At 52.7% G+C, this 16,641-nt stretch overlaps 1 protein-coding gene and 1 long non-coding RNA gene across 6 annotated transcripts in view; one reads left to right on the forward strand and one right to left on the reverse strand.

The window, feature by feature from the left end:
* Window positions 1-746: 746 nt before the first annotated feature.
* LOC118673457 overlaps window positions 747-16,641 on the forward strand; it is a 46,420-nt gene continuing 30,525 nt past the window's right edge. The window contains exon 1 of the long non-coding RNA XR_004973375.1: window positions 747-1,721. This is a non-coding gene — a long non-coding RNA (uncharacterized LOC118673457). The remainder of the gene's footprint in view (window positions 1,722-16,641) is intronic.
* NTNG1 (netrin G1) overlaps window positions 10,484-16,641 on the reverse strand; it is a 222,192-nt gene continuing 216,034 nt past the window's right edge. For all 5 annotated transcript variants that reach the window (XM_036344264.1, XM_036344260.1, XM_036344261.1 and 2 more), the window contains one exon: window positions 10,484-12,185. In XM_036344264.1, coding sequence (XP_036200157.1) covers window positions 11,929-12,185 — 257 coding nt within the window. In that variant the 3' untranslated portion in view covers window positions 10,484-11,928. The remainder of the gene's footprint in view (window positions 12,186-16,641) is intronic.

A 16,641-nucleotide genomic window follows, 5' to 3' on the forward strand; every position in this document is an offset into this window, starting at 1 on the left:
CAGCTCCTTTAGGCCGATCCACTCCGGCCCGTAAGCCATTCCGGTATCCTGGCTCCCCCCTGGGAACCACACTGCAGGCTCCAGGGCAGGCTGAGCGCTGGGCGGTCAGCGACAGCGCCCTTCTCTCGGATGCGTCCTGCCTGGACCGCGACCTCCAACCCTCAGGGCAGCTCGGGGCCAGCCGCCTGCAGGCCAGCGCGCTCTCACCACCGGCTCACAGGTCATTCCTGAGCACGGTCCCGTCTAGTGGTTAGAGACACAGCACGGAGCGAGGCCACGGAGCCCGCTGGCCGCGAGCAGGAGTGAGGACTGGCTGGCATTGAACTTCGTGGGGTCCCGCGGAGGCTTTGCTTTTCGGCGTGGGAGCTGCCAGCAGGAGCCGAGGAGACGCCGCGGATGGATCTCGGCGCTCTTCCTCTCGCAGTCGGGACCCGGCTCGGGGCGGCCCAAGGCCTCCATTTAGGAAAACCCACGCGTTCCAGGCAAGGGACAATGCAGGCGACCTGCGGGCGCTCTGATGGCATCACTGCATGAAGCGAGGAAACGGGCCGGGCCATGGCTCTGTGCGCGCGGCCAGCTCGCCCTGCAGACCCCCTCCGCCAGCTCTCTCCCTGCAGACCCCCTCCGCCAGCTCTCTCCCTGCAGACCCCCTCCGTCAGCTCTCTCCCTGCAGACCCCCTCCGCCAGCTCTCTCCCTGCAGACCCCCTCCGCCAGCTCTCTCCCTGCAGACCCCCTCCGCCAGCTCTCTCCCTGCAGACCCCTCCGGCCAGCTCTCTCCCTGCAGACCCCCTCCGCCAGCTCTCTCCCTGCAGACCCCCTCCGCCAGCTCTCTCCCTGCAGACCCCCTCCGGCCAGCTCTCTCCCTGCAGACCCCCTCCGCCAGCTCTCTCCCTGCAGACCCCCTCCGCCAGCTCTCTCCCTGCAGACCCCCTCCGCCAGCTCTCTCCCTGCAGACCCCCTCCGCCAGCTCTCTCCCTGCAGACCCCCTCCGCCAGCTCTCTCCCTGCAGACCCCCTCCGGCCAGCTCTCTCCCTGCAGACCCCCTCCGGCAGCTCTCTCCCTGCAGAACCCCTCCGCCAGCTCTCTCCCTGCAGACCCCCTCCGGCCAGCTCTCTCCCTGCAGACCCCCTCCGCCAGCTCTCTCCCTGCAGACCCCCTCCGAGACCTGCGGCCGGCCTGCGCTAGCCTGTGATCTGGCCACGGGGTCAGGAAAGCATGGAGTTTGGAGACCAGCGTTTCTGATGGGCCAGGACCGCCCGGTGGGGGATCTGATGAAGCGCGTGCTTCCACCTGGGCTACGGCCTCATGGACACTGTGGCTTTCCGCTCCCATCTCTGGGATGGGGGCCTCAGACCCGACGGCGCCATGCACGACGTGATCTCGTTCTGTTCTCCCCCACCTTGTGTGAGGAAACTGCCTCCAGGCAGGGCATTTCGGGGGAGCCCCACGGGGGTCTGTGTGAACCGCAGGAGGTGGTTTAATGAACCTAAATCCACGGCAGCATCGGCCTCACTTGGGAGCTCGTTGCAAATCCAACCCTCAAGCTCCACCCCAGACCCACGGAGTCACAACCCCGGGGCGGGCCCGCGGGCTGTGTTACCCTCCGGGCGCCTTTGGGGCCCCGCTGGAGTCTGAGAAAGGCTCGCTCACGGCGAAGTATGACGACGATGGAGGAACACAGACGAGGAACACGGAGAGGCGGGACCTGCAGTTAGAACAGGTAAGCCGGGCTGCGTTGGTGACACTATGAAGGTCTGTTTGCTTTTCAAGGAGCACACGCCACCGGTTTTCATCACAAGCGCTCCCTGCAGCGTTTAGAATGCGACTCAGCCTGCAACCCTTTCATGCACATGTGTTCTCTTCCGGGGTCCGGGTTGTTGTAGTTCTTTATATTCTTTAACAGCAATTTTCTTCAAATTGCATTCCTTTGCTAGAACAAGAGGTACATGCACCCGGATTTGTATTATACTCTGTTGCTCTAATTATTTAGAGCCCGGCACAGAATAGGTGTTCAATAAATATTGGAGCACGAGTGTATAGGGCCCTGTTATATGCAAGATCCTCTGTGTGTGTGTGTGTGTGTGTGTGTGTGTGTGAGAGAGAGAGAGAGAGAGAGAGAGAGAGAGAGAGAGAGAGAGAGAGATGTTAGTATTAACAAGAACAACCTGGTAGGAGAGATAACAAGTAAATCAGAGTAACTCACACGCAGGGGTGAGGCTGTTGACAGGGTTCTCCGAGAGGCGGCGCTGCACCGGGCTAAGGTTTCTATGGTGGAGAATGTGGAAAGGCATCCAGATTTTAGAAAGATCGAACTCAAGTCAAGGTGGTGGTCACCTGCGGGGCATTTTCAGGCTTCTTAGGTGGAGAGGCGTCCGGGGCCAACGTGAAGGAGGGTCTTGGGTCCAGGGCCGTGGGGTGAGCAGTCCATCTTGACAGATGGCTGGATGGAGTGAAACAGACTGTTCTCTTTGGAAGTCATCCTTGAGCAGGTGCAACTTCAGGCGAGGGACATCCCTTGAAGCCAACTTCAGAAGCCCTCACCCCTTCCGCATTGTACACTATCCGTGGTCACACGGCCCGCCCAGACACGGCCGCCTCACCTTCCGCCCTGTCCACTGAATTGCTGCTGGAAGCCACGTTTTACCACCTTCCATTCAGTGTAGACACACACAACGTATCAGAAGCATCCAAGTTTACAGGCAGGAAAATACGAGTCCACCTCGTGCTCGGAGCTGCAGTGTAGTACAGTGAAACCTCGAAATAACGGACTCATCAGGGCTAATTAGTAGGTTTCCTGAAGGTGTATGTTACAGAATGGACAAATTAGTTAGTGTACCTGTTTTGATTTATGTAGACACGTTTATATAATTGAAATTAAGTATGTACGAAAAATTTAATTTCACAAACAGTTGTCTATATGTATTACCATCATGTTAAAGCGAGACTCAGCGGGTCTAGTAAATGCAGGCACTCACCCGTCACCTGATGAGCAGAAGGGCGCGGCTGGGCGGGGCTTAGCGCCGTGGGAAATGGGCCGCACCTGCTCCACCTGCTGCAGCAAGTCCCGCCTCCTGACGGCAGGGCCAGTGAACCAATTACCGCTGGTCATGCGGCGGATCACGTGCTAGTCATTCCGCAAACATTGTTTATGAGCAGTGATTCTTGGATTTAAGTATGTCGACTAGAGTTGTAGGTATGTAATATTTAGTCATGGTGGCGAAATTACTACAGTGTTTTTTTTCCAACATACGGCCTGTTCGCTAACATTTGTTAAAAATAACAGTGGATTAATAACAAAAAAATAACCTGTCAATTTAATTATAAGAAAAATCCTGGTTAAAAGCATTTTAAAATTAGCAGGGTGTTTATTTTCACATATGACATAGGGACTGAAAATTTTGTCCGTTAATCTGAGGTCTGTGAAATCGAGGTCTGCGAAATCGAGGTCTGCAAAATCGAGGGTTTACTGTGTTGAGAATCAAGATGGTAAAAGCACTTAACTTACCCCAGTACCTGGCCTAAGGCTGCTAGTAAAGTCGACCGGTGTCTTGCTATTACCATTACCTCTCAGCATTGGCGACCCCCTGGCTGACACTGTTGCTAATGTGAGCTCCCTGGGCAGGTCCTGCCTCACATTCATCGCCCGGGAGCACTTTAGAGAGAGTCATGGCAAGGCCTGTCCATGAACATTTCCAGAAAAATCTGACAGGGGGAGCTGGAGCTTGAGAATCGCCATCGTGGTCATCAGCACTGTAGACTCTCTCTACACTTTATATTTTACCCAGTAACTTCACGGGCATTTGCTCGATTGGATTTTCCCGTGAACTCTGAAGAATGCTACTCTTACCCCCATTTCACAGATGGGAACACTGGGTGTCTAGAGCGGTGTTGTTCAATGGGCAATATATAATGTGAGCCACGCGTGTAATTAAAAATCTCTGGGAGCATCATTAGAAAAGCAAAAGGAAAGCGTTAAAATCAGTTCTGAGAATGTGCTTTATTTAACCCCATATATTCAAAATATTGTCATTCCACCATATAACCAATGTGAGAATGACAGGTGATAATTCATACTCATTTCTTGTTTGTTTTGTACCAAGACTTTGACATCTTCTGGTGAATCTCTTACATTCCCAGGACTTGTCAGTCTGGATCAACCACAGTCAAGGGCTTGATAGCCATAGGTGGCCAGTGGCCACCGACTGGGACAGGGCAGGTCGAGGGGACAGACGGACGTAAGTGCCCTGAATAGTAGGAATAGTGCCCAGAACACAAAGAACCAGGAAGACAATTAGACACCTAGACCTCTTCTCTTGATCTCGTGCTTGTAACCCAGGAGACACACACAAACGAAACCAAGCAGCCCCCAAAATGACTCGGTGCTGCTCCATCCAAGTGTGTTCCCCTGTCACACATTTCAGTTTTAAAAACATTTTGTGACAAGTGTGGGAAAGAAACTGTTGGAAACCTTTCTAGCAAAATGTCTGCAACCCAGGAAACAGAGTGGGCGCTGCTTCTGATGGCCTTGGGAACACACTCGAGACCACCTGTTTCCGACTGGTGAGGGTGGGATTGTATTTCGGTGACAGGATCTGACTAAGGGGAGGGACTGGAATTGATGTGGTCAGGGCCTCTCAGTGGCACGTCCCCAGTCAACCCCGTGCTGTCTGCCTTGAATTGGAGGTAGCCCTCACTCCTGTTCCCTAACCCGGGCATGTGACTGCAAGTGAAAATCTAGTGTGTGGAAAGTGAGAATGTACATGGACATTGGTACGTATTCATATTGAACGAAAAAATGACTTATTTCCAATCGGCCAAATCTCCGTGCTGGAATTGGAACTGATGATGAGGTCTGAGGCTTTTTTTGTTGCTGGTCAATCCTCACCTGAGGATATTTTTTCCATCGATGGATTGCCTCCCTGTGCACTCGCCCTCCGGGGCCGGGGATCGAACCTGCCACCTGAGTATGTGCCCTCCCCGGGGAATCGAACCCGGGACCCTTTGGTGCGTGGGCCAACGCTCTAACCACTGCGGACACTGGCCAGGGCTGAAGCATGAGGCTTTTATCACAATATTTTTTAAAAATATATTTTATTGATTTTTTACAGAGAGGAAGGGAGAGGGATAGAGAGAAACATCAATAAGAGAGAAACATTGATCAGCTGCCTCCTGCACGCCCCCTACTGGGGATGTGCCCGCAACCAAGGTATATACCCTTGACTGGAATCAAACCCGGGACCCTTCAGTCCACAGGCCGACACTCTATCCACTGAGCCAAACCAGTTAGGGCTATTATCACAATATTAATGCAACTATTTAAATGATTCAGAAACAGAGATTCTCTCAAGAGCTTTTTGGGGGGCCCCTTACCGGAACCAATATCCTTCAAACAAACCCTAAAGCAGCGGTTCTCAATCTTGACTGCACATGAGAATCACCTGGGAATCTTTTTAAAATCCTGATTTCTGGGGCTCATCCTCTGGAAATTCTGTTTCTTTGTTACTAATGTTGTGGCCCCACCCCATAACAAAGAAACAGAATTTCCGGAGGACGAGGCCCAGAAATCAGGATTTTAAAAAGAATTCCAGGTGATTCTAATGTGCAGCCAAGGTGAGAACCACTGCCCTAAAGAAAGGCTGAGGCAGGGCCCCAGAGCACGGAGTCTCCCGGCCCCACACGCTGCCCCGAGCAATCGCCAAGGCTGCCCAGTCTCTCCGCCGGCGCTCACCCCGCGCTCCTGGTCTGGGCCATCGCCCCTTTGCTTCACGCTCGCTCGGTGTCCAGAACAAGCAGGGGCGGAGTGAGCACGCATCCCCTCCCACCGGCATGCGGTGCCGAGCCGCCGAGGGGAGAGGAGGCCAGTAGGGGATGAGCAAGCCGGTTACTGGGAAACACGTGCTTTCAAACACCTGCGCGCTATTCTCTCACGTCCCGTCCACAATTTATTATTCAAAGGGACCTCCCACAGTGGGGGTAAACCTTAATGTTAGGTTGTAGAGCAGTCATCCTTACATATTTAGGCCTTTTATAAATTAAAAAAAATACATATAGAGAGAGGATAGCCCCGGCCGGTGTGGCTCAGTTGGTTGAGCATCCTCCAGAGCACCAGGAGGTCACCAGTCAGGGCACATGCCCGGGTCTTTGGACTCGATCCCCAGCAGGGGGCGTGCAGGAGGCAGCCGAGTGATGTTTCTCTTTCTCATGGATATTTCTCTCTCTCCTCCTCCCTTGCTGTCCCTTTAAAATCAATAAAAACATATTTTAAAAATAGAGTATCATAGATCCTCTACCCAGAAAAAAATCATATATATCCACAGAGCCTTCCACATGACTTACAGCACTTCTCTGCTAGAATTCCCTTGGCCCTCCCCAAATCTGGTTTGAACGGTTGGCGAAGAAGTCAGGTTTTTAAGAAGCACTTACTGCCACTGTGCTGTTGGGCCTACTTGGCAGAGCGAGAACCAGCGACAAGAACGCACTTAGACCGACTGCTCTCCCCATCAGGAACTGTAACGACACAGGTGTACACGCGTGTTTAAGTGCGTGCGGAACTGCTGCAATCCTGGTCACACTGTTAGATTAATGAGTGAGCTGTGTAGCTGGGGGCCTCGGAACTAGGCATCCACCGACGAAAGGCTCTCCTGGCAGCGGCATCCTCTCTCGGAGACTAATTTTTTTCCAAAGGGAGAGCGACAACGAGGCAGAGAGCGATGGCGCCAATCTCTTTGCCTCCAGGTGTTTATCACCCCACGGGAGCCAAAACAATGATTTGGGGCTTCGTGGGGTGCGGCGCATGGCTGATAAGTAGCAAAATGCGATTTCCTGGGAGAGTGTTTGCTCGCTGTTTCCCACGGGCAGAGGGAAAACGGTTCCCGCGCAGGACGGCCTCCCGCAGAGCGCGCGTCCAGTGGGCAGAAATGGCATCACGTCCTCGCCTCCTGGGCAGAGGGAATTGCCTCTTCTTGGCGGGACTCCAGGTGTGTGATTTCCTGCCATTTCCCGTCTTTTATTAGATTAGAAGGACGCCCCTCGGAAGAGCAAAGCTAGCGGGCGCTACTCTCTGGGCAGGGCGGCTGGAGGGCACACGCGTGTGCAGCTCGTCTTTAAGGAAATGGGCCGCTTTCTTGTCACGCTGGGACCTGAGCCTATTCAGACAGGCGTAGGAGGGGCGGTCATTATTGGCCCTCTCCCAGTTTCTTTTCCCATTGAATGCATAGCTCACGCAGTAAATACTAGTTGCAAGGGCCGCCTCTGAAGAAATGGGACCAGGTTAAGAAAGTGGGAGTTGTTTTTACTTCCACTTCCCTGGTGTGCGCTAGCCAGCTCACCGACATCGTTAGTGCTCACATAATTAGGCCTCGCCGAGTTACCGCCCATTTTACCAGCTAGCATTTCAGATTAATAAACACATCACCTCATTTTCGATGTTCCCACACCATTTGCATGCATCCTTCAGTTACGAAGAGCTCTTGGGTGGCGGGAGAAAATACAGGGGGGATTTCGGTATTTGTTAAATAAATCCTCAAATATATAAATCTTATCAACGCATCCTAAAATCAATGAGGTCTTCTTGTTTTAGGGCCTATGTTAAAAATGTATTGGGGGGCCGTAACTGGTTTGGCTTAGTGGATAGAGTGTTGGCCTTTGGACTGAAAGGTCCCAGGTTCGATTCCAGTCAAGGGCATGTACCTTGGTTGCAGGCACATCTCCAGTAGGGAATGTGCAGGAGGCAGCTGATCGATGTTTCTAACTCTCTATCTCTCTCCCTTCCTCTCTTAAAAAATCAATAAAATATATTTTAAAAAAATGTATTGGGGGCAGAATTTTTCTGCCAAAATAGATCTCAAATAGCTGGCAGTCTTCAATGTTAATATAAGGTTTTCATAAATGTTAGTTTCTCATTTCTAGTTAAATGCAATAATGCTCTTTTGTTGTTATTAATGCTCACCCGAGGATATTTTTTCCATTGATTTCAGAGAGAGTGGAAGGGAGGGAGGTAGAGGGAGAGAAAGATCGGTTGGTTGCCTCTTGCATGCACCCTGACCAGGCTGGGAATCAAACCTGCAACCCAGATACATTCCTTTGACCGGGACTCAAACCCAAGACTCTGGTGCTGGGCCAACGCACTAACCACTTAGAAACACTGGCCAGGGCTGCAATAACGACTTATAGAAGATATATGTCTGGTTTCTTAGTTATTTGATTTTTCAGAAGCAAAATGAAGAAGGTAACATGTGAGTCACACCCTACCAGGTGTTGTAAAGCGTTCGCTCTCTCCCTAAGATTGTTGGCGAAAATTTAAAATATGATAGTTGGCCTTTGTAATTCTTCCGGACATCAGGTTATGATTATGGGCAGTTTATGTGGAATTTGTTGGCATCTATTTTAGGTAACTAAAGGGAAGAACTACTTGTAGTGTAAAAAAAGTTAAAATACAGTTACAAGGGAAATGTTCTCTTACATGGAAATGGTCAGACCTGGGGCAATATTGGTGCCCGATAAACACTGGATACTTCTTAGGAAGAAAATTGAGCAGAATCGAGTCCTGATTTCCGGAGACAAAGAAAGAATTGTTCACAACCAGATATTTGGATCAAAACTCGGGGGGTGTTCCTTCTCTGTATTTTTCATTCCCCTGTATGACTAAGGCTGTCCCATTGAATTTGCTAAAAAAAAAAAAAAAAAAAAAAAATCACCCTGGAGTTTTACCTGGTGATTCATATTGCGCTAGTCATCAGCTTCATTGCTGCCGTCCTTGTCGACAAAGCCTGGGGATAAAGATGGAGGGGAAAGAACTCTAGTTCCGTTTCGGGAAGTTTCGGGAACTGCAGCTTTAAATGGCGCCAGGTCACACACAGCGTCCCGTCTGTAAGTACAAGGAACACGGAGCTCAAGGTTCCACACAGTCTGTGTCATTCTGGGAGCAGAGAAACTGCCAAATGGGGGTGTATTTAGTAGCTGACAGTGGGTGAATGCACCAGCCTGTTTCCCATCTAACACAGAGCTTCCCACTTCAGAATGTGGGGACTTTACATCTCAGTAAATCTGGGTTATTGACTTGATGGTGGGGAGCAAACTCGATAAGACGAAAGGCGATTTCGGGGTTTCCTCACGGCTGCCCCGTTCCACTCAGAAGTCCCCATATTCCACCCAGTGAGGCCCGTCTGCTTTCTCCCAACCTGTAACTTTTAAAATTTTATTTTTTACACATTTTTAATGATTTCAGAGAGGAAGGGAGGGAGAGGGAGAAACATCAATGATGAGGGACAATCATTGATCTGCTGCCTCCTGCACGCCCCCTACTGGGGAATTGAGCCTACAACCCAGGAATGCCAGAAAGCAGACAAATAAAACCCACTGGGATGGGGTTCTTCAGGGAGCACCCCCTTTAGACGCTAAAGTTTAGAGGAATCTGAGAATCCAGAGAAAAAAGAGCATTTCATTTCACATTGGCTCTATACCCCAACGTGAATTTTTATTAAAAGCAGATCACATCGCTGCAGGAAATTCAGAAAGCTGTATCTCAGGACACGGGCCGCAAGCTGTTCCTCACCACGTAGATCGTAGAGCCTCCTAGAGATAAAATGCAGATGCAGCGATGCCGATCAGGCCTTCATTAAATTTTAGAATTAGCTCGCGGCCTCCCCGATACCCGGATGTGCAGACTGGCCCCTGAGCCTCAGGACAAAGCCACGAGCGGGTGATACCAAGTGCGCCGTGGCCGGAAATAGAGGGGCTGCCTGTGGTTCGTGCTAATAAACTCCAAGGCGCCTTCCACTCCAATTTTCCCCCGGGAAACCCGCCTCATCATGAGCAGCCTCCGAGCCTGGGAGCTATTGGCAGTTCGGGAGGGTTCTCGGCTGAGCCTGATCTAGAATTTGCTGCTGATGCTTCTCACGTAAATTGCCAGTTTCTGACTGGCACGCTGGCTCTAATTCATGTCCATCTTCCCTTACTGTCACATCCAGAGAGACTGTGGGTTTGAATAACAAACATTCAATCGACCCAGACGTGGGGTGACAGGCAGGGCGGGCATTACCTGTTTACCTTTGATTGCCTTTTTCGAACTGGCTTTTTCTGGGAACAAAACCAATAAGACACACTGTTCCCTCATCTGGTGTAATTTATCAGATGATCCCCTCAACCCCTTGGTGCCCACCCTCCTCCCCCCTCGTAAAACTGCGACACAGGGAGTGGGGGATTCGGGGTCAGGGACTCAGAGAGCAGGCTTCCACCCAACACTGTCTTAGCTCATCGTGCGACCAGGTCATGGAGGACTTCACTGTCCTGAAGTCTCTGGCCGGGGCTGATGCTGTTTCTGACGGCAGCGGAGGCGGCTAGGCCACATTGGTAACCTGGAGTGGCACCCACGCTGGCCCCCCACTGGGAACCTCCGCCTTTGTCCCCACCCGCCTCCCCTCGCTGTCTCGCCCAGTAATTGGCCTAATCAAAGGCAGAAACAAGAACTGATCACACCCTGGGTGGTACTTAAAACAAACTTTATTCTCAGGCCCAGCAGTCATGTCTACTCGCTGCTGGATGGTTGATAGTTCTTCTAGAGAGTTTGAATATATTCCAGGTCCAATTGCGAACACTCCACTCCCTGCCACTTCCCTGGGTCCCCAGGTTGCCCCCACCACACTCCCTGTAAACACTGTGCTTGGAAAGGTACATCCATCAGCATCCCTCCCTGGAGTCGCGTGGTCACATCGGTCTGTGAAAATAGCATGGCTGAAAAATAAAAGTCTCTTCGTACTCTGCCAACAGGCTTTGGCATAAGCTTGGCAATCGCTTAGATTTATTTACTCTTTCCTGTTATCGTCTTCCCCAAAGCGGAAACAGTCTCAGGTTTTGCAGAAGGTGTCCAAGCTAGCGCACACCCTCCGCCGTCCCGGGCACTAAACCCGCCGGCTGAGCGTGATCGGTCCACCGCGTAGACGGCAGCAAAGCGAGGGCGACACGGCTCGGCGGCTGCTCCCGGCCTCCTAAGAAAGCGCAGTACGTAGGCAGGAACTGGTTACTCGTTAACTCTTCCCGGGTTAAAGCAAACAAGAAAACGGAATGTCCTTTGGTGGAATCTTATTACACTCGTTCTATATGTAAACGGATATGCTTGGACGCCGGCGCGCGCGTTGCCCTTACAGAGAAACCGCACAACAGAACGGGAGGACAAAGCACAACGCCAGTCTGCGCTGCGTCGGACGGGGGAAACGCGAACAGATTGTCTGGTAACACAAATCGGCAAGAATACAAAAAATCTACATAGTACAGTATTTCAAGAAAAATAACTTCATTTGAATACAAAAGGATAGATACACTTTCTCCTTCCCCGTCGGCCGCCCTTGGACAGCGGTGCGCTCCCCGGCACGCGGCCCTGGGAGGCCCGCCGAGCGCCGGAGGGGCTGTTGCACAGGCGCGTTCACTGACATCAGACAAGAAACCTTCCAACCAACGAGGGTGACAGCAACGTCCATGAAGCACGGGTGGGAGGGGGCTCGGGGCCGCGGCGGGCCACGCGGCAGGTGCCGGGCCAGCAAAGACCGCTCCGCGTGGTGGGGCCAGGCGCGCTGGGCGCAGTGGTGCTGGGCGCACGGCGGGAGCGCACACGCCTCTGCCGGTCGGTTCGGTGCGGTTGGTTGGGTCGTTGGTGCGGTCTTTCCTGCGCGGGGGGCCGTCCCAGCCTGTCCCACGGGCGCTTCGCTCTGCAGCGACGCCACCGCCGCTGCCCGCTCGCGAGTCAGGAACGACCGGAGTTGACTTGGAGGCGCTGTCCACGGCTGAGAAATATGGCTTCGTTCAGTCGGGCCTCCCGGGGCGGGCGCTGCGTGGGCGCGGGGTGTGAGTGTGGATCTGGGTCGGGAGCGAATGCTGGGGCGGGCGGCGGCGGCTTCCCCGGGACCCGGGCCGGCTGGTGGCTGCGGCGCCGCCTAGACGGCGAACGGCGCGGCGGTCGGGGTGGGGGTCGCGGGTGGCAGCAGCGGCAGCAGCGGCAGCAGCAGCAATAGCGCCGCGTGGCCGCGCGGGGGCGCCCCCTGGCCCGAGCGCGCCCCGCAGCCGCCGGTCTCCTCGCAGCGCCGCTTCTCGCACAGGACGCCCGTGTAGGCGGCGGGGCACAGGCAGCGCGCGTGGTTGTGGCAGGTGCCGCCGTTCTGGCAGTGCAGCAGCTCGTTGTCGCAGACGTTGGCTGCAGGGCGAGGGGGGAGGGGGAGGAGGGGGCGGGGGGAGGGGGAGAAGCAGAATCAGTGTCAGTGCATCGGGTACATCATGTTTGCAGCTTAAAAAAATTGCAATTGATGGACGGATCTCGCTCCTCCCCCACTCCCCCACCCCCCCGGCCGCACACGAAGCACGTGACTCCAATTTCCAAACACTAGTTTGCTGCCTCTCCTCCCTCCCCCGCATCCCATCGGTTCTTTTCCTATGGATTTCTGGTGCAATCTGGGACAGTATCCTTGTCCATGTCGGGCTATCCAGAGCGAGGTAGCATCGTACTCCTGGTCTCTCAGGGGGCCCGCGGTGGCCTCCAGGCTCTTGAAGGACAAGTGCCTCATGCAGGAAGGCGGGGCTTTAAGGGCAGATGATGCTAATTAGAATGCAAAGCGGGGCGGCGAAGTGACCAGGAACCTCTAAGGGGGTGACATTCTCCCCGCAGGCGATCCCCATGCCACGTGCATGCGCACAGAAGCCAAGGGAAGGGGCTGGGTGGGCCGGGGCGCAGGGCAGGCGGCATGCGCAGGCAGAGGAGGCCAGGTGGGGAGGGAGAAAGCTGTTTCATGGAGAGGTGTGAGGCAGAGCAGTCACTCCTGCCCGCGGCAGCCTATGGTGGTATTTATCCTCTTGTAAACTGGGGACCTGGAGGCCAAGGTTGCCTTGGTTTCCGGGGGCCATAAGAAGTGCAACCGTGAAACCCTGATTAGCAAAAATTTCACTGTGTTCATTGATGGATCGCATCTGTTTGACAATTCAAGACCAGCAATGCCAGAGACGGAAGTCCATTCCAGGTCCCTACCACGTGACTTTCAATCTCTAATAATTTCTTATTTCTTCAGCATTCTGGGTATTCTTGTTCAGGCCACATGTTTCTTATTCTTTTAGATAATCAAGGTTTCACTGATTTAGCAGGTTTTCACTAGAACCGGGGGAAATTAAGACAGCAACACAGAGGACAAGCGCCAAGAACACTTCCAGCAACATATGCTGCTGGAGCACTTCATCTGTAGAAACTCTGGGATGGGCGTGGGGGCAGAGCAGAAAAAGGCGTTTTTTTTATAAATTGTAACATTTTCCTTTTTTAAAAAAATGCCAGGGGTACCATGTGAATTACACACACACACACACACACACACACACGCACACTCAATATCAACTGAAAAGTGTGTAAAAAAGATAACCCCACCTCCCAAGTACTAGTCAACAGAGAATGCTGCCTGGTCCTTACTCCTGGTCAGTGGTCATGTCACCTCGCAAAGATGCTTCTTACGGACACGCGAATGCTCTGTGTGCAAGTGAGCCGAGAGGAACGGTTGCTGGATGCTCTCAAGGTTAATCACGACGTGGCCCACACAGGCCCCGTGTTACCACCGCCCACCGCTCCTAGGCCACCACCTGGCGACGCTTGTACGAGGTATTGGTGTCATTGTCCACTGTGCTCGCGCTTGCTGCCTGCAAGTGATGCACTGCCCACTGAGCTCCTCAGCTCTAAGTCTTGATAGACAAGGGGGTGTTCTGGCTCCACAAGAAATGGCCGAGGAGTGTGCAAGCGACCTCTCATGGGGTGGCGTGGACCTCGGGAGGGCCACACCCAAATGACAGCATTTTCTGAGCCATGGTTAGAAATGTCCAGAGCAGTCGTCATGAGGCCCAGGATACCAGTAGTGAGAGATGAGATCAGGGTCAAATGAGATCAGGGCCAAAACCTTCGCTTTCTTTTTTTTTGGTGGTTGTTAATTTGGAGAGCATGCGTGGGTTTTCGGGATTTGGTTTTGCTTACACTTCAGGAAATATCTGTTTCATTCGGGAAACGTGGAATAAACAGATCCCAATAGCTGTTTCCATTTCAAGGTAAAGATTCTCAACAGCTTTGTCCCAGGCAGCGGATGGCTGAGTGGGACACTTCCTCTCACTGTGGCCCGGGAGCTAGGGAGATATCTGTCCCATCAATATCGATAATTGCTTGCCTTGAATAATTGAGAAGAAATCAATAGTTAATTAAATATGCCCCCTTAAAAAAAGAAAAAGCGATTTTGCTGCTTCTTGGGCCTGAATGTAGTTCAGCTGCTGAAGAGAAGTATCTTTTCTCAAGAAGGTGGTGGTTAAGTTAAAATTCAGTGCTTTTCCTATGTTTACATAATCTACTGATTGATGTTGATCATTGTGAGAAATTTAATAAACATAGGAGGAACAGATGTAGCCGCATGGAGTGGGGGGGGGGGGATATGTTTTCTGTAAGAGAGGCACAGGGGGGAAAAAAGAGACGTAGAATATGTTTCCTTCCTTTAGAATTCACTGTCAGACATACTGCATTTGGTCTCTTGATTGGGCTGTTCTTCCAACAAAGACAGAACCTGATTATCCGCACAGCACACTCTGTTGGGATCGTGTGCTAGGAACACATCTAAACCTACCGACAGGTCTCACCTGCGAGTCATAAGCTTATGCTGCATCTCTGTGTCACTCGGAATCAAATCATGGCGCTTCATGAATAAACTAGGTGGTTAACCACTCTCCTTGAGCTCTACGCCGGCATTGGAAACCTTGTACTGAACACCACAAAGAAAGCAAAGAAATCTAAAGCTCTGCTCTTGAGGCGTTCGAGTCTGGTTGGGAAGATAAAATATATATGAGAAAGGATCTCATGTTAATTTCATTAAACGACCCTTATCGATTCCGTCCAGCTCAACCCGCGTATCTGCCGTGTGCCGGGCACCCTGCCAGGCTTTACAGCTGTTGCCCTACCTGCCCTAAAGGGGCTCACCGTTTGGCAGAAAACAAACAAATGAGCATAAACAGAAATGATTATAACACTATCTATCTATCTATCTATCTATCTATAGTATTCTATATAGGAGTCTATATATATAGACTCTAAAGGAAGTATTTGCAAACTGCAGGGGACCTCAGATGCTGGTGTGACTAATGATTTGGGGAGATTAGATAAGAGGAAAGAAAGGAGATTGTGTTTGCATAGAGGCATGAACCAGGCAGCTGTGGGTGGAAAGAGCATCATGGATGGGAAATGAGAAGTAAAGGCACAGAGAGTAGCAAATGTCTCTCAATTCTAAACCCACCCACCCCTGCGGAGGTCCAGGCTGGAACCCTGCAAGCTGGCTCCCACCACAGGGGGCGCTGGAGGGGCAGGGAGGGAAGGGGGAGGAAGATTTCCCTTTTCCTGAGTCAGGGCTCTTCCCAGCGGATTCCATCACCCCAGCAGCGGCCCCTCCTCCCCACCGACCCCAGCATTGGATGTCAGGGCTCAGCATGTTCGGAACCTCTTCACGTCCCCCTTAGAGGTTCCCGCCCCAGCCCGCAGCCTCCCTGCCCTAGAGTTTGAGCTCCAGCTGCCAGGCCCCTGCCCAGCCTGTGGGAGGCACCAGCAGCAGCCGGGCGTCGCCCCTCCTTGGGCCTGCAGGTCCCGGGCTGTGGGGCCTCCTCCAGACTTTCTGCTTCTCAGAACCCGTCCTCTTTCCTGTCACCCTCTGCCCTAGCATGGGCTGCTTCCTGCTGCCTGTCACCATCTCAGAGGGACTTCGCTGTCTCCTCTTCTCCTGTTTAAATCCTAAGACACCTGTTTGACCTTCCCTGCCTTCTCTCTGCTAAAATACCTACTGTGGTTTCAGCGGGGCCTGGGGGAGCCACGTGCCATGAGTGAGTGAGTGATGAGTGGGCTGGTGTGGCTGCAAAGACGATGGAGACTGGGAAGGTAAGCCGTGGCCTGGGTGAAGGTTCTGGGTAGCTCGCCACAGAGTCCAGGTGATGGGCAGTGCGGGCGGGCGGAGACCGGTGAGCAGGGCCGTGTTTTAAAGGGGGAGAAGGTGAGGCTAGACAAGAGCAAGGCCAGGCTGGAGGCCAGGAGCCCAGATACCTCCATAGAACGGCCGGGGCCGAGTTAGAGCAACCGGAGCAGAGAAGGGACAGGTCTGGGGGCGGGTCATTTGAAACGGGGAGGAGAGATTCTGAGGTTCCCGCTTTGGTATTTGGACGCATCACCGTTTAACTGATGAAGAAACGAAGGTGGGAGGCAGAGTGTGGTAAGGGAAGAAAGCGAACCTTCCTTTGGGGGAAGATCTCTGGACCTTGAGGGTGTCGCGTCTTGTTCTTAGCGGGATCAGCTGGTTAACGGCCCAGGAGATACCGATTTGGAGCAGGGCCGAGGGTGGTCATGGTTACCACGGGTGAGGTGCGGGAATAGAAGACCTGATCCTGGTGGAACAGAGGTGACGTAGACATGAAGGCGGCAGGTAGAACACTGAAGAACAGCAGTGTTTAAGCCAGAGGAAGAGAAGCAACGGCGCTGAAGGATGCTGAGAGGAAAAGATGTTAACAAAATGCAGTGAGGGGTGCAGCTGGTGTGGCTCAGTGGTTGAGTGTCAACCTATAAGTCAGGAGGTCAAGGTTCGATTCCTAGTCAGGGTGCATGCCCG

The sequence above is a fragment of the Myotis myotis genome, unplaced genomic scaffold (assembly GCF_014108235.1).
Source record: "Myotis myotis isolate mMyoMyo1 unplaced genomic scaffold, mMyoMyo1.p scaffold_m19_p_18, whole genome shotgun sequence".
In the NCBI taxonomy this organism is placed as follows: domain Eukaryota; kingdom Metazoa; phylum Chordata; class Mammalia; order Chiroptera; family Vespertilionidae; genus Myotis; species Myotis myotis.